The 23,232-nt window shown below is 46.2% G+C and overlaps 1 protein-coding gene across 1 annotated transcript in view; it reads right to left on the bottom strand.

The window, feature by feature from the left end:
* LOC147725095 (uromodulin-like) overlaps positions 1 to 23,232 on the bottom strand; it is a 215,732-nt gene that overhangs the window by 91,362 nt on the left and 101,138 nt on the right. The window contains exon 3 of the mRNA XM_086918168.1: positions 13,097 to 13,198. Coding sequence (XP_086774294.1) covers positions 13,097 to 13,198 — 102 coding nt within the window. The remainder of the gene's footprint in view (positions 1 to 13,096; positions 13,199 to 23,232) is intronic.

The raw sequence follows: 23,232 nt of genomic DNA on the forward strand, positions 1-23,232 counted from the left end.
GCTGGCCAGGGTAGAAGTGATATGGGGCGATAGCTTTCAGGTTTCAAGGGGTCCAATGTAGGCTTCTTAATGATTGGGGAAACCACCGCCTGCTTCCATTTGACTGGAACCACACCTGAGTCCAGTGAAAGATTAACTAGAGAGCACACTACAGAGCACCCCAGAAAAGACAGTTCTCTAAAAAGAGCGGGTCTTACTGGATCCGACGGCGAGCCAGATTTAATCTGCGAAGCCAGTTTGTCAAACCCCTCCAAGAGTAATGGGGGAAAGGAGTGCAAGATAGAGGGGCTTTGAACCCCATCCAGGACTTCCAGGGCAGTCCCCGTACTGGGGGAGGCCCGGTAAATATCCTGGACCTTCTCCAAGAAAAAGGAAGCCAAGGACTCGCAGTGGGAGATAGACCCTACTGCAGCAGAGAAAGTCCTTTTCGCCAAGAGATCCTTGACGGCCTTGAATATGGTCTTGGACGGGTTCGAGCTGTTGCGGAATTCCACGGCTTAAAATGCTGTACGAGCTCTACAGATAGCACGATGGTAAGTTTTGATGGAGGCAGTATATGCGGCTTTCAAATCAGCCCCATAAGTCTTCCGCCATGCTCTTTCCGCCCGTCTACAAGTACCCTTGAGGGCACGTAGCGCACTGTCATACCAGGGGCTCGACTCTCTAGCGCTTACTTTACGTGAGACAGTGGGGATCAGGGAGTCCAGTGCCTTGGAAATCCAAGTGCAAAACTGGTCATAGCCTGTTTCCACATTATTCAGAGGGCCCAGCGGCTCTTCCACTAGGAGACGGTGCAGGTCATCCAGCCTAAGTTTATTCCAGTGCCGCCTGGGAACCCTACTGACCGATGGAATGGGAGGGGTCTCAGGCAAAGGGTAGCAAATGGTCACCAGAAAATGATCCGTCCACCCTAAAGGGGAGATAGACGTAACCCTAGCCTCATCCAAGTTGGTAAAGAAGGGGTCCAAAATGTGGCCCCCTACATGGGTAGGTTGGGATACCAGTTGGGAAAGCTGGAGAGCCTCTAAATCAGCTAGAATACTGCTCACCGTCGGGTTGGTCTGAGTATCAAAATGCAGGTTCAGGTCACCCAAGATGGAGAAGTTAGCACATCCCACGACTAGCGAGCTAACAACCTCAGGAAATGTATTTCTGAACACTACGTCACTACCAGGAGGACGGTAGAAAACCATCCCTGACACAGCTTGAACCTTTCTATCAGACATTTGCAAACCCGTGGGGCAAAGCATCACACCCAAAAATTCCACCTTGGGCACACTGAACTCACACTTGCTCAACTTACAGTAAAGCCTTTGTTCCCTCAATTTCTGCAACACATTCGAAACATGCTGTCTATGCAACTCAATCCTTTCAGAGTATATTAGGATATCATCTATGTAGACCACCACACAGATGTCCATAAACTCCTTCAAGACATCGTTTAGGAAGTATTGGAACGCCGCCGGGGCATTACAGAGCCCATATGGCATGCCGGTGTATTCATACAGCCCATAACGTGTCTTGAAGGCAGTTTTCCACTCATCCCCCTCCCTAACGCGCACCTAATGGTACGCGCTACGGAGGTCTAGTCTGGTGTATATTTTTGCATCCCGTACTTCATCCAATAGGACCGATATGAGTGGTAAAGGGTATCGATTCCGTACAGTATTCTTATTCAACATGCGGTAGTCAACACATGCTCTCAATTCACCATTCGCTTTCTTGATAAAAAAATAAGGAGAGGCAGCAGGTGATCTGGATGGCCTAATGAACCCAATCTCCACATAATGGTCTATATATTCCTTCAGATGTTTGGTTTCGGGGACTGATAAGGCGTACACCGGACATGATGGAATGGTAGCCCCTTCCACCAGATCAATACGACAGTCATACATCCTATGTGGTGGCAATTGCTCTGCCCTATTTTCACTAAACACATTCTTGGAACACATATACTCAGAGGGCAAGGAAACCATTTTCTCAGCTGCCATAGCCACTACCACTGGTAACAACAAAGCTGCGGCAGGAACTGTCCTAGGACCATCCAGATGCTCCTTGCATTCATCCGACAGAAACTGTATCTGTTTAGCCTTCCAATCAATCAAAGGGTTGTGATGGCTTAACCAGGGCATGCCCAAAATGACCTTATACTGAGGGGCCCCTATGATGTTCAAACACAGATCTTCTCTATGTCTACCCTCTGGCACTTCCACGGACAGCACCACTAAATCAGTCTGTTCCGTAATGAGACCAGATTTCAACGGTGTTCCATCTACCGCTAATACCTCTTCAGGTGTGGTTCGAGGCACTTGTTCCAAGGATAGGCTGGATACCAACCCACTGTCTATAAAATTGCCCATGGCCCCTGAATCAATCATAACCCTGACCTGATGGACCTGTAACTGACTCTCCAGACACCGAACACCTTCACTTCCAGATCCACATCGACCCCAAGACCACACTCAGAGGCACCCTCCTTTACAGGCCACCAGGACCCTGCGCACAATTTAGTGAAGCCATCACGGAATTCATCACTCCACACACGCTCCCCTCCGAGGATTACATCCTTTTGGGAGACTTCAACTTTCACCTTGAAAAGAACAACGACCGCAACACCAACACCCTTTTGGACAACCTCGCCAACCTCAGACTTAAACAACTTGTCACTACCCCCACCCACATCGCAGGTCACACACTCGACCCTATCTTCACCTCCAGCAAACATGTCTCCTTCAGCCACACCACAACTCTCCTCTGGATGGACCACAGCTGCGTTCACTTTACCTACAACAAGCCCACATCCAACAACCACCCCCAACCCACTCTGCGAAGAAACTGGAATAAAATCACCATCGACCAGATCTCCTCATCGCTTCTTCAAAACCCCCCCGCCCACCCCTCAAACCCCGACCAAGCAGCCACCAACCTCACCCAATGGTTATCCAACAGCGCCGACATCCTAGCACCACTGAAAAAACGACAAATCAAACTAGGCAGCAAAAAGGCCTCCTGGTTCAACGATGATCTTAAGAAATCCAAGAAACTCTGTCGCTCCCTTGAGAAGACCTGGAAAAAAGACCCAAACACCAGCACCAAGGACGCCTTCAAAAACGCCACCCGCATACACCACCAACTGATCCGGAACGCCAAGAAAGCCGCTTTCAAGGACCGACTAGATAGCAACGCCCACAACAGCAAGGAAATATTCAACATTGTCAAGGAATTTACCAACCCCTCAGCCAACTCCAACGACATCACCCCCTCTCAAGCCCTCTGCGACTCCCTAGCCTCATTCTTCCACAACAAAATTGCAGACATCCACAACAGCTTCGACAACCGACCCGAACACCAACCCACCCAACCCTCTGCAGGACCCCCACCCCCCTTGAACATCCTCAACGACTGGAACCCAATCTCCACTGAGGACACCATCCATCTGATGAACTCTATCCACTCAGGATCCCCCACAGACCCATGCCCTCACCACATCTTCAACAAAGCAGACTCCATTATAGCACCGCACCTCCGAGACGTCATCAACTGCTCCCTCAACTCCGCAACCTTCCCGGAAAGCTGGAAACATGCCGAACTCAGCGCCCTCCTGAAGAAACCCACAGCTGACCCCTCCGAACTCAAAAACTACCACCCTATCTCACTCCTTCCATTCCCGGCCAAAGTCATCGAGAAAGCGGTCAACAACAAGCTCGCCGCCTTCCTCGAAACCAACAAATCCCTCGACTCCTCACAGTCCGGCTTCCGAGCCAAGCACAGCACTGAAACCGCCCTCATCGCAGCAACAGACGACATTCGAACTCTACTGGACAATGGAGACACAGTCGCCCTCATCCTCCTCGACCTCTCCGCAGCCTTCGACACAGTCTGTCATAGCACCCTTTACAGCGCCTCAGAAACGTCGGAATCCAAGGAAAAGCACTGGAATGGATCACCTCGTTCCTCACCGGAAGAACCAAGAGAGTTCGCCTTCCACCATTCAAGTCAGAGGCCACTGAAGTCATCTGCGGTGTACCACAAGGATCTTCACTCAGCCCCACCCTCTTCAACGTATACATGAGCCCCCTTGAGGTCATTGCACGCCAACACAACCTCAACATCATCTCCTACGCCGATGACACTCAACTGATCCTATCACTCACCAGAGACCCTAACACTGCCAAAACCAACCTGCATGAAGGAATGAAAGAAGTAGCCGAATGGATGAAGCACAGCCGTCTGAAACTGAACTCAGATAAAACAGAAGTCCTCATCCTAGGCACCTCCCCCTCTGCCTGGGATGACTCTTGGTGGCCAGAGGCCCTTGGAAAAGCACCCACCCCGACGGATCACGCACGTAACCTGGGCGTCATCCTGGATTCCTCACTCTCGATGAACAAACAAGTCAACGCTGTTTCTTCATCTTGCTTCAACATTCTTCGCATGCTCAAAAAAACATTTCGCTGGATCCCCACCGAAACTAGAAAAACGGTCACCCACGCACTGGTCACGAGCCGCCTGGACTACGGAAACACCCTCTACGCCGGCACTACCGCAAAACTCCAGAAAAAACTCCAACGCATCCAGAACGCGTCAGCCAGGCTCATAGTAGACATCCCGCGTAAAGAACACATCTCTGGTCACCTGAAAAACCTCCACTGGCTCCCCGTCAATAAGAGGATTACTTTCCGCCTCCTAACCCACGCACACAAAGCACTCTACGAAATTGGACCCGAATGCCTCAACACACGACTGTCCTTCTACACCCCCTCCCGCCAGCTACGATCCTCCAACCAGGCCCTTGCCACTGTACCTCGCATCAACAAAACCACCATGGGAGGTAGATCCTTCTCCTACCTGGCAGCTAAAACCTGGAACTCACTTCCCACCCACCTTCGCCTTACTCAGAACTACCTAGCATTCAGAAAGCAACTTAAAACGTGGATATTCGACAAGTAATTCCCCACCCTTCTTCAAGCGCCTTGAGACCCTCTGGGTATGTAGCGCGCTATATAAATCTATTGACTTGACTTGACTTGACATGGGAAGGATGATATGGGTCTCAGATTCTTGCAAGGTCAAAACAATCAGGGAAGGGATCATTAAAGGCTGTATCTCTTCTTTTTCCTGTGGGATATCGGTTCTCCTCTCGGCTGTACCCAGGACAGAGACCGCTACCTTTTTGCTCCGATTCCATACCCAGAGGTCTTGGGTTTGGTGGGGCACTCTCTTACAAAACGCCCCTTCTTCCCACAATATATACACAACCCCATGGCCCTGCGACTCTCTTTTTCTTCTCAGGATAACGGCGCTCTTATGGCACCGATTTCCATAGGTTCGCTGCCTGTGTCTGACGAGGGTAGGGCTCTACAAGGGTTACCCTCAGAACTGAAAGAAACCTTATCCCAACGTCTCTTATCGCCCCCTCTATCTTTTAATCTACCGTCCAATCGCAGAATCAAATTGATCATATCCATACAGGTGACGGTTTGCGGATCAATTTGCGCAATTACATCCTTTAGGCCATCTCTTAGCCCTTGATAAAAAAGAGACATTCTTTTTTCTTCGGGCCAATCTGTCTAAGCTATCAATCTATTAAAAGCGGTGAGATAGGACACTAGGTCACGTCTTCCTTGTCTAAGGGTGAGGAGTTCTCGATCAACACTGAGCGTGGTGGCCCTTCGATAAAACACTCTTTCGAACTTGGCTCGAAACTCCAACCAATCTGATAGCATGGCATCATTCTCTCGCACAAGGGGAACCGCTCAGTTGGCTGCATCGCCTACCAGATAAGATATGGCAAACGCCACTCGAGAGTGGTTATTAGGGAAGGATGCTGGCTTACATGAAAAGTGAAGCATTACTTGAGTAAGAAATACTTGTGTCTTAGCTGGATCCCCAGAATAACGCTCTGGGCTGGCCAAAGGGATAGGAGGAGGTACTGTAACCTGAACCTGGGGGGGAGAGGCATCAAAAGGGATTCCTATGCAATGTGTCTACCTTTTCCCTTAATGCTGCGGTTTCTGCTTTAGAGGAGGCTATCTCCTGCTGAACCATTACTAAGGCCTGGAGTACATCCTCCATAGTAGCCATTATAAAGACAACCAAACCGGGCAGAGCTAATTTCTTTGGCGTGTAATTCTGTCAGATTCAGCTCCGCAGGATCCGGTTGTAGATACAATGGTCCACCTCCCAATGTCACAAACACTCTAACTGTATAACACAGAGTATTTGAGCCATTAGGCGAGGGAAAAAGACAGGGAAGGGACAGCAGGGAAAGGGAGTAAACTGTAATGACAGAAACATATACTTAGAACAAATCCACATACATTGGCTACTCGCAAATGGTCTCGCTAAGGAATAATTTATACCGCATCATAAACGAAACAAAAATGTCTGTTGTAATCCCTCCTCATTCACCAACAGTCTGGACTTAGGTGCGTCTAAAATGGAACACAAACAATATTCAAATACCACATATAATACCCATAGGCCTTCCTATCGGTAATAGCACATAACCACCTTTCCTCATACCTAGACTATGGTGTGAGGATGCCTTTCAATAATGGGTTCAGATGAAGGAAAGAGAAGAGCATATCACTCAAAGCACAATGTTCCAAGTTTGATGCCAAAGAGGAAATAATAGGTGAAAAAGCACCCAAGCCTTTCAGAGACGGAAGTGTGTAGGGAGCAAGAACCACAACACTCTGCTCTGTTTCACGGTGCCCAGGATCCTCAGGCACAAGTATTATTTCCCTTTTTTGATCAAGAGAAAATGTAAAAAGAATTCAACCACACAGCAGCGCGTAGTTGAGACCACTACCGCGCTCCGCCAGCCATCCAACTGTTACTAGCACCAAAAAAAAGCACCGGAAAATCCTCAATAGATGAATTCTCTAATTGAAGCCGGAATCCGAAACGGTAACGCGTAGCGCAAATACTACAGCGCTCCGCTTCTAAACGCACACTCCAGGATACTTCGAAACGGTAACACGTAGCAGAAGTACCACAGCGCTCCGCTTCTAAACGCACACTCAAAGATAATACTCTGCTCCAAAACGGCAACGCGGCTGAAGGGAACGCGCTCCGCTGAAAAGCATCGTCTTAAACACCACAGAGTTTCCACTCCTACCTCGGACTGGAAACGTACTCGAAGGCCTCTCCTCTCTTCTGAGAAAGCCTGGAAACAGGAAATCAGGACGACGTGAAGGTGTTCCTCCGCCAGCCGGCAAGGAACTGGATTGCAAAGAATTACATGCAACAGGATGCATGTCAGCAGCACTCTTATCACCTCCCCTCTGCCGGGGAGTATGGGAGTTGTAGTTTTTCCCGGTCGTGTCACAAATGCTCAGTGTTTGGTGCGGTCGGACCGCACAGCAGTGTAGGCGCAAGACCAGGAACCTAACAGAGAGAGGGATGCCGTACTTAGTTCTCCCGTTTTCATATGAAAGTTTTGCTTGGGCTTATCTGGCTATGTTTTCTAATGCATACCAGAACCAACTCCAAACCAACTCCAATATCCTTCTGGTGGGTCCTATAATGGTGGAGTAGATTTTAGTCACAGTCCTTTGATAAAGGGAATAGTGACTATGGCAAAAATTGCTGACATTAGTAAGATTCCCATGGACGAGAAACGAGCATATGATGGGTGGAATGTGACCCGTTATATTACTAGCCTCACTGATAAGGTTAAACAGAGAAGATCTTCACCGATTTGGACTATACCTCATAAAGGCAATTTGTGTTTGCAAATAAATGGCCAGAACACCAAAACCAAACAGCAAAAGAGTAATTGTTCCCGCACATACGTTTATAAACCCTTGGTTTTTTCACCGTTAGTACCATCTCAAGGTACATATTTTATCTGCCATGATAGAGCCTCCACAAAGCTTCCCACCTATTTCTCGGGAACATGTTATATAGATTTTCTCCTTCTCCGACATATACTGCTCTTGCAGATCATCATAGAAAGAGATATGGTAGAGGAGTTATTGATTCTGAAGACACAGCTGGACAAGAGGGAGATTTTCTGAAAGGGTTTCTTCCCTTTTGGGGTCCAATAGTTAATAGCAGAAACATCTGGCGTTTAGTCTGTGTGGTCGATGCAATCATAAATGTGACTTCTGGAGCATTGAATAATTTGACAGCTGAGCTTCAGGCGGATCGTCTTATGACTTTACAAAACCAAATGGTTTTATATATTGTCCTTGCACATAGAGGAGGAGTCTGTGAATTAATTGGGTCTAGTTGCCGTGTTTATGTTCCCGATAATGCCCCTACAGTATACCAAGCCAGTTCTAAGCTACATGTCATTTCCGAGTCCATTCATCAGGACACCGGAGATTGGTCTGTGATGGGATGGTTTTGGGGACTACTGTCCACATGGGGATAGAAAGTGTTAACTTTCCTTGGAGCGATTTTAGCGATCATCTTTTCTTGTTGCCTCTGTTTACAGTGTGGCCCAGCCATCTGTGGACTTTGTGCCACTGTATGCATTCCAAAGCCGGTGTCACAGAAAACAGAGAATATTAGAATGATGTTACAGCAACAACTCAATGACCTCATGACCATTGAAATCGACTCAAACTAACATGAGTTCTTTGTGCTGTGGCTGAGTATGGCAAAAGGAGGGTCTGAGGTTCCGTGGTTTTCGACTCTGCTTCATATCTAGCCACCATTTTGTGTTTAGCCGCCATTTTGTGTTGCCTCACTCAGGCAGCACGGCGAATGCGGTGTTTTTGCTCTATCAGCTGCTACGTGTCTTTTCTGTTAAAGAGTAAACCCTTGTCCTTGTTTACGAAACCGATGTCAGGGTCTGGCCGAGTTAGCTAAATCCATATCTAGACTGATAATTCCTTGTCTTACTCCACTGTTTGGGTCCCACCATTCTTCCTGACTTTATCTTATTTGACTGGCCTTCGCTATTTTCTTCATGTATTCTCTTATTACACAAACTATACTTTGAAGCATACGAACATGTTTTACCACCTGCAAATTGAATTACGGGCACTAATGTTGATTAACTTGAGGGGAGGAGAGCACACGGGGTCTGAAAGGAGGGCGTGTTTTGGATATTCGATAGCTTGTTTTTGAACTATTCCTATTCGTTAGTTTTGTATGTTTTGGGAGTGGGCATTGTAAATATGTGTAATATAATAGACTGTGAGCCACGGAGTTAAGTGGCAGTCTCCTGAGAATATACCAGTAGGGTATTTCTTGGACAACTGTGCTTGCTGCAGCTAATAAACCTGATTTTATACACCTAACAGAGTGTCTCGTGTCTCTGTCTGACAAGGCAGCTGAACCTGGAGATTTTAGGTCTGGTTCTCCAACTACGTCTAAACTACAGTATAAATTATTCCAATGCGCAGAGCCTATTGGGAATACAGGAACTACACTACAGTTCCAGTCCATCGGTGGGAGCATACGCCATGTCCGCGCTCAGTATAAATACATTCCTAAGCCTTTTAGTTTTGCCAGAAACAATACTTTCTACTTTAGTTATTTTGCTAAGCAGTCAATGTCAGCCTTGCAAGTGTTGTCCAGAATTGTCTGTTGACAACCAGCCCTGCCCCTGATGGAGAGAGGTTGAGAAACAAAGTTTTGTATACCCCTCATGAAGTCGCTTTCTCATAACAATAATATGACCTAATCGTGTGGTTTTGAAAATTAATCAACATAGAATAGAATGCACACAAAAGTACACATGGGAAACTAATTGGCTTATGTTGCCAACCATAACTGACTAAATCAGTGATATGGTTACGTCTTTAAATTAATGCAAACGCAATAACCTAACCAAAAGCAGCATAAATGTGCTTTTGTCTGTCTATTGTGGCATAAAAGATAGAGAATGGTGAGTACACCATGCATATATGTTGCTTTATTTGCTAGGTAACAACTAACAGGGATACCTTAGTAAAGGGGGAGGTAAGCAGAAGGGTTATAATTCAACAATTAACGTTTAATTGTGTTTGTGTCTATAATGGTTTCCGTTCTGGCCCGTGCGGCCTAGAATAAAATGGACATTTCCGTGACTCCAAGATTGAAAATGCTCTACGCATGCATCAAATGAATTGCATATGAACATGAACTGCCTGTGCCTGTGAAGAATGGGTCAAGGACAGTGTGTCCTGAAAATCTAGCTGAGTACCAACAAAATGAACACCCGTACTGTGAAATGTGAGAAAGCTTGTGAAACTAACAAATTTAAGGACATGAGTGAAGTGGATATAATAAGGACAAAGACAACTTTCATTGAGCTGATCTTGCGTAAATTAAACAATGAGATGATGAGGTTATGCTCATCCACCCCTTGGATTGACCAATCAGAACTGTTAAAGACTCTGACAGTTACTTTTGTAGATAGATTAAGTAGGGAAAAAGAGTATAAAAGAGTGTGTCCGGAGTTAAGATAAAACTCTCTACTTCTATTTCCAACTGTGTATCCTCACATGCTGCCGGAATGCTGAATCTTTCCTGAGGCGTAAGGACTTTGACATTTTTCTGAAATTTTTACTTTTCTGAATGAATAACGGAGTGAGGTTAATAGCTAGAGAGAATTGGTTGATGGACTTTGGGAACTATTCTGTCTTTGCTAATATTCATGTCCTCTAACTGGTTGATAATGTACTTAAATTCTGAAATTTTGAATTAAAATGAATATAAATGTAGGAGTTACATTTTTCTCCCCCTAAATCTATTTTACATTAAATTAATAAATACAAGTGAATAAAATACAGGTCATGCTAGAAGATTTTCTTTAAATAAAAATTTGATAAATGGTCTTGTTTATCCTAAGCCTAATTTTTTACTAGCAGATCCATCGACAAATGAAGGTAATGTGTCTGAATAAGTGTTTCATTGATAAAACCATGGTAAAAACAATCAATCAATTTAAACTGCAGGTGTACATAATATAAATATTTAGTTTTAATTTAGAAACTCGGCTATGATCCAGCAGATCTCCTTTGAGTTTCACCGATCCATGTATCTCACAGTTTTATGGGCCCCACTGATGAGTAAATGAATGATTATATACTTCAGGGATAGGTGATGAGGTTTTAGGTGATATTTCCGGAGTAGCGCTGCATCACCTCAGAATTGTTTTTTCTAGTAAAAGGAGAAGTACTAGAAGCAGAACCAGGGTCGCCCCTAAATCGACCTCCGGACAGCGCTTTGCGGCCGCATAATTGTACGAGCCCGGGAACCTCTCCACTGGCCGTGAATTGCAGGCATCCAAAGACACTGGCATCTGTTGACAGAAGCACCCTTCCGACTTTTCAAACAAATGATGGCATGCAGCGGGTCCCAGTCATTGCACAGGTAAGTGAATGGAGGTGTGCGAGACAAAACAAAGTTGCAGCCGCCATAGGTGAAGATACGATACAGAAATGGGGGTGGTGATGAACAGAGTGTCTGAATTAAGCAGACCACTCTTACCCAGTCCAAAGATCAGGGCTTGATCCATCACCGTTATTTATCTCACTGCACCATCCCAGTTCAGAACCTGGCTATATGCAAATCAGTCTGTCCCTGGCCCAGTGCATCATGGGAACAGGGCAGACTAAACTACCAAGCCAATTCTTCACCAGAAAGGAGACAAGCTACCGGGGACCGGTTTCTGGCATTTCAGCCGTCTTCGGCCCGGCTTGCTTGAATCCTGATGGTGCAGTGAGAAAGGGACTCATGTAAATATATAGGTGAAGATACGGCTAGGCATGCCCATGCTGGAATAAAAAATAAAAAAAAGAGTTCTCCAGGAATCGTAGAAAAGCTATTAAAGTGAAAGGGTACAGTAGTTGAGTGGTGCTGCTGTACCAGAAGATGGAAGTGACGAAGAATAAAAGACTAACACTGCAGTGTACCAATGGGAAAACAGCAGACGGGAGCCAAGTCATTTTTCAAGTACTCCAGTTCTTGCAGACAGCGTTGAACGCTCGCTCACTATCGACCTAAAAATGTTAAGTAACCGGACTGGGTAAAGGCAAACTAAGGTGATCTAAACCCTATGTGCAGAGGGAGTTGGGTGCGCACATTGAGTTAGGGCAAGGTCTGGCTGGAACCCAGAGGAATTGGCCAACCCAGCTGCAGATGCTGTGTGGGTTTGGTGTTGGGCCTCTGGCAGCCAGCCTGCAGAGTCACAGGCGCAGGACGTGGCTGAAGGCCAGGCACAGGGCCCAGTCGTACACATAAAGGCCAAGGTTAGCAGCCAAGGGTAATTGTTGGCCTCATGGCAAACAGCAGTCTCTGTTCGCAGCAGCCCACGGTAGGAGATGGCCGCAAGCTGTGGATTGGGTAGAGAGTCCTAATCCTACAAACATCTAAGCAGCCTGTAGCCATAGTCAGATGAGTGTTAACAAAAATATGGGCTTCGCTGACATATACACTGTTGTAAATCCAGCGGCAGTCAATATCACGGGTGGTGGGGTGGGCAGATTGCACAGGGAAGAGGGTTGCACATATATAAAAGAAAACATTTTTTGAAAAGTATTGTTGCGCCGGGTCCTGCGTCTCAACTCCTGCCCTTCTCCTTATCGGATGGAAACACAGCCAGGCCGCACTTATTAATCACACACAACGCTGCATTGCAGCGCTGTGAAGGGTAGGCATTCAGGCTCTCATGACCAATCAAAGTGCTGCAGTGCAGCATTGTGATTGTTTTTGAGCATCCTGGTTGGACGCTCTACCAGGGAATTGGAGCCTGGGCTTGTTCTGCGTGCAGCCTGCATTGAGAACAGGGGCAGTGCGCATGACTGGTTTGGGAGCCCGAGACAGTCGACCAAACAGTCATTGTGCACATAGGAGTGAGCAAACCACTCTTCTCCTGCCCTGCTCTGAGACCACAGCAGCCCCGCCCGCCCGCAAAGCTGCAGGAACCATAAAATGAACATAAAGGTATTATCACTTTATGCTTCTTCTTCGCACTGCTTAAAAGCAGTGGGGCAACACTTGTCCCCCATTTCTGAGGAGCGGCCACTCTGTAAATCAAGTTACGGTTGTGAGTCAAACACAACAAACTTCGTAAATTCACCAGAAATCATAAGTGATGTCATCAATGACCTCACGTGATGTAATCAATTGTGTTTGCACTTCAGACACTTACTTTCATTTGTGTATTTGCCTCGTTGGCATTTGCACTCGGCGTACCCTGCACTGTTCGTGCACAGCTCGTTATCAGCACACGCAGGGATACACTGTGGCACACCTGAAAAAAACACAAAACAACAGATCAGAAGCGTTGAAGAGAGTCTTAAATATTATGGAACCTTAATGCCAACGCTGACAAGCACACCAGCATTGTGCCAAGGTGCAGCCTAATTATTATTGCACCTTTACGGCACTGCCGCCAATCACGCCAACACTGTGCATCAGTGCAGCCTGATTACTATTGTACCTTTACCACTGCTGCTAAACACACTAACACTGTGCCTCGGTGCAGCCTGATTACTATGGCACCTTTATGGCACTGCTGCAAAACACACCAACACTGTGCCCCGGTGCAGCCTGATTACCTTGGCACCTTTACCACTGCTACTAAACACACCCACACTGTGCCCCGGTGCAGCCTGATTACTATGGCACCTTTACCACTGCTGTTAATTTATTTATTTATTTATTAATATAATTTATAAAGCGCATACGTTTGCCCGTGGGCGTCTTGGCGCTGAGATTACAACATAGGATCTCTGATGGTAGCAGCATTTAGCCATAAGGACTCATTACTGGTTAAACAACCATGTCTTCACCAGTTTCCTAAACTGGAGAAGAGATTGAGCCGATCGGATTGTCAGCGGGAGCGAATTCCATAGTCTGGCTGCAGACACTGTAAAACGCCTATCTCCCCAGGTAACCGTCCTGGTGCGGGGTACTGCTAATTGATGCAACTGCATCGATCTCAGTTGTCTTGACGGGCAGTAAATAGAAAGCTGCTCTTGCAGAAACCTTGGGCCTTGGTTATGAATAGCTTTGAAGGTTAGACAAAGTGATATAAATTTTATACGTTTTTTTATTGTTAGCCAGTGATAGCTTTTAATTGTGTGACTGACTGACTGATTTGAATTTTGGGGTCCTGGAAAGTAATCTCGCTGCCGCGTTTTGAATAATTTTGTAGTTTGGAGATTACCCGGGATTGTGCATTGGCAAATAAGCCATTACTGTAATCAAGAGCGCAGAGTGTACTCACCACTGTTTTTCCCGCGCTATCCGAGAGAAATGGGATGATTTTCCGTATAAGTCTGAGTTTATGATGAGCATTTGCCACTGTCTGATTGGCATGTGCTTCAAAATTGAGCTTCTCATCGAAGACTATACCCAAGTTTCTGACCCTAGCTGATGGACTTGGTAGAACTCCTAAAGATGAGGGCCACCACACTGGAAACCATTGTGGGGCGATCTTCCCAAAAATGACTACCTCCGTCTTCTCGGAGTTCAACCTTAAGCAGTTGGCCTGCATCCAGTCTTTAATAGCCAACATACCTTCTTGAAACAGTGCTGCTACCTGTTCCCCATCATTATTGATAGCAAGCACCAGCTGGGTATCATCAGCATAGGAGGTAAGGCTAATCTGGTAGGTTTTAATCACTCTCGCTAAGTCCAACACATAGATATTAAACAGTGTTGGACTTAGCGATGAGCCCTGGGGAACTCCGCAAGGTAAGGCAAGCTCCGGCGATTTAAAAGGTCCCAGCGTGACTGCTTGAGTTCTGCTGGAAAGAAACGAGGTAAGCAGCTCTCTAGCGCTGGATCGGATGCCCAAATGTCCGACACGGTCAATCAAGATGGAATGATTGACCGGGTCGAAGGCTGCCGATAAGTCCAGCATTATAAGGACAGCTGTCCCTCCATGATCTCTGATGATTCTGATGTCGTCTGCGGCTTTAATGAGAGCCGTCTCAGTTCCATGGAGCTTTCGAACCCCGAACTGCGTATCATCCAGCAGCTTGTTTTGCTCAAGGTAATCAGCCAGCTGAATATTCATTGCCTTTTCAAGCACTTTGGCAAGAAATGGCAGGCTGGCGATGGGTCTATAATTTTTCAACAACTCCTTATCCAGAGATGGTTTTTTAAGGAGCGGTTTTAGAAGGGTATTCTTTAGCATGTTCGGGTATATCCCGGACCTGAGGATCATATTACAGACTGGTGTGATAACTGTACTTATTGAGTCGATTACCGGTAAATAGACTTTGGGGGGGCATGGGTCCAAAGCTGAACCTGATTTTATAGACACCATGATGTCCCTAATTTGTTCCTCCTCTAATCCTTCAAATTGGGCTAGTGAGCAGGTGGGGGGGTTGATTTGTATAGCTGGAGAGGCCAGTATGTCATTAGTTAAAAACTCAGAATAAATGTCATTGACTTTGGTGAAAAAGAAGTTAGCCAAGGAGTCACAGAGGGCCTGTGATGGAGTGGGGGCTGTATTTGTGAGCTTCCCAGCTAGTTGTTTCACTACTTCAAATAGTTGTTTACTGGAGTTTTTAGCAGAGTCGATTTGATCTCCAAAAAACTTCTTCTTAGTCTCCGTAATCAAATTCTTATAGATGAGATGTGTCTCCTTATAGCGTATTTTACTGACTTGATCGTAGGACCTTCGCCAGTGTCTTAATCACACCAACACTGTGCCTCAGTGCAGCCTGAGTACTATGGCACCTTTACCACTGCTGCTAAACACACCAACACTGTGCCTCGGTACCACCTGATTATTATGGCACCTTTACCACTGCTGCTAAACACACCAACACTGTGCATCGCTGCAGGCTGATTATTATGGCAACTTTACAGCACTGCTGCAAAGCACGCCAACACTGCACCTCGGTGCAGCCTTATTATTATGGCACCTTTACGGCACCGCTGATAAACACACCAACACTGTACATGGGTGCAGCCTGATTACTACGGCACCTTTAGGGCACCGCTGCTCAACACACCAGCACTGCACCTAGGAGCCTGATTACGAAGGCACCGTTACCATTGCTGCTAAACACACCAACGCTTTGCCTCGTTGCAGCATGATTACGATGGCACCTTACGACACTAATTACTATGACACCTTTACTGTTGCCAAAACTGTGCCAAAATAGGGCACCACAATTAATATGACATGTTAATGACATAGCTTTCAAGCACATGAAACCTGTGCCTGGAAGCAGCCCTCCACACTGCTGTGTGGTGTGTTGGTGGCAGCAGTCACAGGGTGTGCACGGGTGCCCACACATAATGGATCTAAGTCTGGTGCACACAAAGAGCAGTCTGGAGAAGTGAAGCACCTTTCACTGTGTAACCAGGCTGTGTCAGTGAGACCTCTCTTGTGTGGTCTGTTGATAGGTGCAGTCACGTGGTGTGCACTGGTGCCTACAGGCACTGGATATACATGTGGTGTGTGCTGCGTATTTTTTTGTTAGCTTATTTGTGACATTTCCACGTTATTGACATGCTCACTTGTGTCATCATATTTCATATATGAAATTTCCATGTTATTGACATGCTCATGTGTGACATCATATTTCATATGTAACATTTTGAGTGATACTTAACACTCCAGGTACACTGCCCTAAATTCTCTTGGACATAATCTCTATGTGTCTCTAAGGACAGGGCACCTCTAAGTCCTATGTGCCCCTTAAACGTCATTGATAATAAGCCCTTAAGGTTCCTATTGAGACGTCAGTCCCTAGCTCCCAGTCGCTATTTGATTAGTAGTGTCAGGTTACCAATCCTCTATCCAGAGGCATAAAATAAAACTGCGACAGGGAACACTCAGGGTGACTGCGGGCAGTGTAAGCAACTATATAGAGAGCTCTAAAAGGTGTTAATGGACACAGGCAGTGTAAGAAACTATGTAGAAAGCTCTAACAAGCATTAATAGACACAGGCAATATAATCATCAAAAACAGAAAGCTCTAACAAGTGTTAATGAACACCGGAAGTGTAAGAATCAATGGTATAAAGTTCTAACAGGAATAAATTGACACAGGCAGTGTAAGCAACTATGGTAGAAAGCTCTAACAAGCATTTATGGACAGAGACGATTTAAGGCATGGGCAAAGTGGGTTCTGGCCCAGGGCCCCCTTGATAGATTCAGTCCTGTTCTGGAGAGACTCTTGCCCTGATGACCTTGTATAATTCTTAAACAGATTGTTTTAAATTGTGTTTTCCTTTAGTTTACTTTTAATGTGGGTGATGCGTGAAAGTCTGTTGCAGACATTATGCAGACAAATGTAGTGTTTAGGTTTCATGCAACATCCATAAAACAGTTACTTTCAGACAAATTCAGGACCTCACATACTAGAAATGGGAGGGTGTCACAGAAATTATTTGCAGTAATATTAGTGAGATGCTTCTGTATTACAATATTGAAAACACACATCATTATCCATGAATAATAGATATAAATAAATGTCAGAATGTTAACTAGTGCACTGCCAGTGACCTGGCCTTAGAGGGCATGAAAAATCTGAAACTGGATCATAAATTCAAAGCTGTTCGAAATTGGGGCCCCTGGAATGGGTTTGGCCCAGGGCCCCAAAATCCTTAAGATGTCCGTGTTAATGGACACATGCAGTGTAAGCAACTATGTAAATAGCTCTGACATGCATTATTGGACACAGGCAGTGTAAGCAACTATGTAGAGAGCTCTAACAAACATTAATGGACACAGGCAGTGCAAGCAACTAAGGTAGAAAGCTCTAACATATATTAATGGACACAGGCAGTGTAAGCAACTATGTAGAGAGCTTTGACAAGCATTAATGGACACAGACAGTGTAATTATCAATAACAGAAAGCTCTAACAAGCGTTAATGAGCACCGGCAGTGTAAGAATTAATGGTATAAAGTTCTGACATGAATTAATTTACTCAGGAAGTGTAAGCAACTATGTAGTGAGCTCGAACAGGTGTTAACAGACGTAGGCAGTTTAAGCATCAATGGTATAAAGCTATAACAGGAATTAATGGACACAGGCAGTGTAAGCATCAATAAAAGCAATCTGTAACAGGGGATAATGGAAACTGGCAGCATAAGCATAGATGGTAAACATCAGGACTGTCTTTAGTACTGGTGGTGCCCATTGCAGCAAGGTTTTTTGCCCCTCCACCCGACCTCCTTCTCAGATTCCTTCACTACCACCCAACAATAGTGCCCCTCAACCTTCCGTATCCCCTCTCTTACATACATGTCATTTGTTTTAAAGTGCTGGTAAATGCTGGTTTTACTAGTCCACTGAGCTATCCACAAAAAATGCAGATCTGTTTTTTGCAGCAGGCATATCAACCCTCTGCGCTACTTTATGGCGGGTCGAAACTGCCACTGGATAAAACTCAATTTCTCTCTCTGAGTTTGAGTTTGAGTTTGAGTTTGAGTAGGGATTTGTAGAGCGCATAGCTACCCTCGGGCATCCCAGCGCTAACAAGACCTAGTATTCCAGAGGGGAGGAGGGGCGGAAAGGAAGACTGGATTTAAGGGAAGAGCCAGGTTTTTTAATTGTTTCCGAAAGGCGAGGAGGTTATGTTCTCTCCTAATGGCAAGTGGGAGGGTGTTCCATAGTTTTGGCGCATTGTAGGCAAACAAGCGGCCGCCGGATCTTGACTTTTTTATTCTTGGGATGCTGGCAAGGGCAAGTGAGTCAGATCTTAGGTTTTTGGTGGACTGGTGGGGTTTCATCAGGGGTCTGAGGATTGGGGGGCCTTTGTTGTGCATGATCTTGTGGGAGATGCACAATGATTTGAAGGTGATTCGCTCCTTCACTGGAAGCCAATGCAGGCTTTTGAGGGCTGGTTTCGCCGAACATCTTGCTTTGGTTCCTGATAGGGTTCTAGCTGCCGCGTTCTGGGCCACCTGTAGTCTCTGAAAGACTGATGCCGGGGCTCCAAGGTAGAAGCCGTTACCATAGTCTAACCTGGAGTTAACCAACCCCTGCATCAGTAGCTTCCTGGACTGGAAGGGAATCAGGTGGAGGATCTTTCTGGACATGCGGATAAGGCCAAAGCAGGTCCCTGAGGTTTTTCTGGCCTGGGTTTTAAAATTAAGGTCCTGGTCGAGCCATATGCCTAGGCTTTTAACCTCGGTTTTTGGGGTTGGGTGAGTTCCTATGCAGGGTGGCCAGGTGAGGTTTGTTGGAAGTTTGTTTGGATTACCTAGGAGAAGAATCTCCGATTTGTCACCATTTAGTTTGAGTCGAGAGTCACACATCCATTGGGAGACACTTTCTAGACACCTGGAGAGATTTTCTAGGCTGGTGTTTGATTGGTTGATTGAAACCACCAGCTGTGTGTCGTCAGCGTACATTACTGTTTTGACGCCGAAGGGGGTGATAATGTCCTCCAGGGGGGACATATAAACGTTAAAAAGTGTGGGGCTCAGGGAGGAGCCCTGGGGAACCCCACACTGCATGGGCAGGGCCTTGGACGTGGACGTGCCGTCTGACACCTGGAAAGATCTTTCCTCCAGGAAGGATTTAATCCATGCAAGGGCGGAGTCGGTGACTCCCACTAGACTTAATCGGTGGACCAGGATAGCGTGGTCCACCGTGTCGAAGGCGGCGCTCAAGTCGAGGAGGATCACTGCCACTGATCCTCCTGCGTCTATGATGTTTCTCGCCTCCTCGACGACTGCCAAGAGAGCAGTGTCTGTACCTTGCCCCGGTCTAAAACCGGTCTGAGAGTCACGTAGTAGGTGATTGGTTTCCAGAAAGTTGGAAAGTTGCTGGTTGGCTATACGTTCGGCCACTTTGCTGATCCCGGGGAGGAGCGAGATGGGTCTGAAGTTGGAGCGGTCCGAGGGGTCTAGGTGGGATTTTTTCAGGAGAGCTTTGACGGTAGCTTTCTTCCAGTTAGCTGGAACGGAGCCCTCTTTAAAGGAGGCATTGATGAGGTTGGTGATGGGAGGGGCTATGGTGGGGGCTACCAGTTTTAACTTGCTGATGGGGGCAGGGTCAGAAGGAGAGCCACTTTTCACCAGGAACATTAATCAGAAGAGTTAACTTGATAACTTCATATTTTTATTACTGCCTGAAATCTGGACACAAGTGGAACTCTGCTGCAGGTGTCTTTCAATCTTACTTTATCTCTCAACACAGCATCCCCCCTCCCCCTTTGAGGTCAGTGCCCCCTTGGGGTCAGCACCGAGTGTGGCTGCACCAGTCGCAGTACCCTAAAGTCTGGCCAGGTAGAAAGCTCTAACAGTAATTAATTGACACAGGCAGTGTAAGCATCAATGGTATAAAGCTCTAACAGTAATTAATTGACACAGGCAGTGTAAGCATCAATGGTATAAAGGTCTAACGGGAATTAATGGATACAGGCAGTGTAAGCATCAATGGTATAAAGCTCTAACAAGCATTAATGGACACAGGCAGTGTAAGCATCAGTGGTATAAAGCTCTAACAGAAATTAATGGACACAGGCAGTGTAAGCATCAATGATATAAAGCTCTAACGGGAATTAATGGATACAGGCAGTGTAAGCATCAATGGTATAAAGCTCTAACAGAAATTAATGGACACAGGCAGTGTAAGCATCAATGGTATAAAGCTCTAACAGGAATTAATGGACACAGGCAGTGTAAGCATCAATGGTATAAAGCTCTAACGGGAATTAATGGATACAGGCAGTGTAAGCATCAATGGTATAAAGCTCTAACAAGCATTAATGGACACAGGCAGTGTAAGCATCAGTGGTATAAAGCTCTAACAGAAATTAATGGACACAGGCAGTGTAAGCATCAATGATATAAAGCTCTAACGGGAATTAATGGATACAGGCAGTGTAAGCATCAATGGTATAAAGCTCTAACAGAAATTAATGGACACAGGCAGTGTAAGCATCAATGGTATAAAGCTCTAACAGGAATTAATGGACACAGGCAGTGTAAGCATCAATGGTATAAAGCTCTAACGGGAATTAATGGATACAGGCAGTGTAAGCATCAATGGTATAAAGCTCTAACAAGCATTAATGGACACAGGCAGTGTAGCATCAATTTTAGATAGCTTTAACAGGCATAAATGGACACAAGCAGTGAAGCATAAATGGTAGAAAGCACTAACAGACATTAATGGATACAGGCAGTACATTAAGGTTGCCCCATCATGCAACAAATATTGTCGTAAGACAATGACAATACATTAAGATTAATTATATGATGCGCATAACACCTCACAAGCACCCAAATTTATAGTGGGGAATGATATGGTGACAGCGGGGGACTGCCATATAAGTCTGGCTACTGCATTCTAAATTAACTGCAAACTGCATATCAAGTCAGAAGGTAGGCTGAGGTAGAGCCTGTTAGAATAGTCCAATCGAGAGGTTACCATAGAGTGGACTACCATTTTATGAGTCTCTTCTGGGACCAAATGAAGCACTTCCTTATGGTTTTCAGTTTTGGAAGAAGACCGAAGAGATCTGTTTGATTTGAGTGATGTAAGAGAATTCCGCATCAAATATGGTGCCAAGATTTCTGGCAGGAGAGGGTATTAGTGGGGTATTAAGTTCTTTGTATGAGGGAGTCACATTTCCAATAACAAAAGTGTGATAGAAGTGGGAGTGAGTTGTTCTCTTAGTATAATGCCTGGGGAATAGTATGTCCTTGTCTTGGTGCCAGGTTGGCGCTGTTTCCCTCAGGAGCAGCGTCCTTTCAATGCACTCCGAAGAACACGTTCTTTGACTTTACTTAATAAAAATTTCTTGAGATTGAATCATGCGTAGTCTTTTTATTCTTTTTCAATAATTTTCGTATTCCACATTATTAGTTCATAATGCATTCAATCGTATATTTCTTGTCAGCCCAATGCATTTCGGGCATTCCCCCTTCATTAGGGGACTTATTTCTGAAAGCAACCAAGTAAAGCACACATTTAATATATTGTAATACTGATGCTGATGATTATTTACTAACGTCATGCATTAAGTGATGTTAGTCGGTTTTAACATGCAGCAGACGAATTTCAGGCTGGATTTAAGTAAACATGTGAATCTCAGTAAGAGAAAATGAAAAAGAAGAGTGTTAGGCTGAAGAAAAACGAAGAAAAGGAAAAAGTAGTCGATTCGGTGAAGAGAGGGTATAAATGAGAGCAGGGTTATCGGGACTGAGTACACCTATATGTGTGTGAAAATAATGTGCACAGTGATTAACAAGAGCGTGTGACTCATGCACTTATGCATGTGGGTAAACCAAGTCAAGCCATAGGATCTAACCTGTTACCGATGCGTAAGGGTACGCTCAGTACCATGTAAAAATTGTAGCTACCGTCTGTAAAATGTAAAGGCTTAAAGGGATTAATGCGATTTAAACGATCTCATTACAGTGGTCAAATAAATTAGGGCGTGAACGGCCCTAGTGCTTACCGCGAGCTCTTAAAGATGTGGCCTGTAGTCCTCTCCACACGGGTGTATAATTCCGAAGTGTTAAGCGGCGTGGCACCGAAGCACGCTCGAGGCCATCTGACCCTGAAGCGGCCCAACGCTTCCCCAGTGGTGCTGCACCGACTGCATCGCCCCTCCGGTGGCCCCCTGACCAGGAGAGGGCCGCCGCTTCTTGACACTAGGCCGCGTTAGGCCTGAAGCCGGCCTCCGCCTCACATGAAGGGGGCGCGTTCCTAGCCCCGCCCCCAGCATCTCCACCTCTATTGGCTGCTGAGGCCGGGACCCGTCCTTTAAGCCTTCCCATTGGCCCCCGGGCCGCGGACGTCACGGGAGGCCCGGTAGCCTGCAACTTCACCAACGGAGGGCCCAGAAGGAGCCCAAGTGACCCCCACCTGTCGGTGTCAGCCCGAGAGGGCCCAGCCTGGCCCCCACACATTCCGGAGGGCTCAAGGAGGAGTACGAGCCCTCCACCGGAAAACGCCAGCCTACATAAGGGGCCGGCGAGGCCCGAAGGAGAGAGGTAAACCCCCGGGGAGGAGGGTGGGAGGCCGGAGTAGGCCCCGAGTTAGCCCCTCCCCTGGGGAAAGTGTCACCGGGCCCCATTGACCCTAACTAACTGCCAGGAATTAAGCCAACCCCCACGGATGCCCTGAGATTGCCCCTCCTTGGGGAGAACTGGTGACTGGGCCCCGTTGTCCCTAATTGGCCCCTGCAAGTACTCTGAACTGGGCGAGGATATTGTTCAGGCCCTATTGAGCGGCCTACATAGACCCCTCCTATCGGAAAGGCCCTGGGGGAGATGTTTTGGTGGCCCCAAGGAAATGATTTATATGGCTAAGCCAAGGCTTATATGTTTAATGAAATGCATATTTTCACCAAA

This window comes from Lissotriton vulgaris, chromosome 4_1, assembly GCF_964263255.1.
Source record: "Lissotriton vulgaris chromosome 4_1, aLisVul1.2, whole genome shotgun sequence".
NCBI lineage: Eukaryota > Metazoa > Chordata > Amphibia > Caudata > Salamandridae > Lissotriton > Lissotriton vulgaris.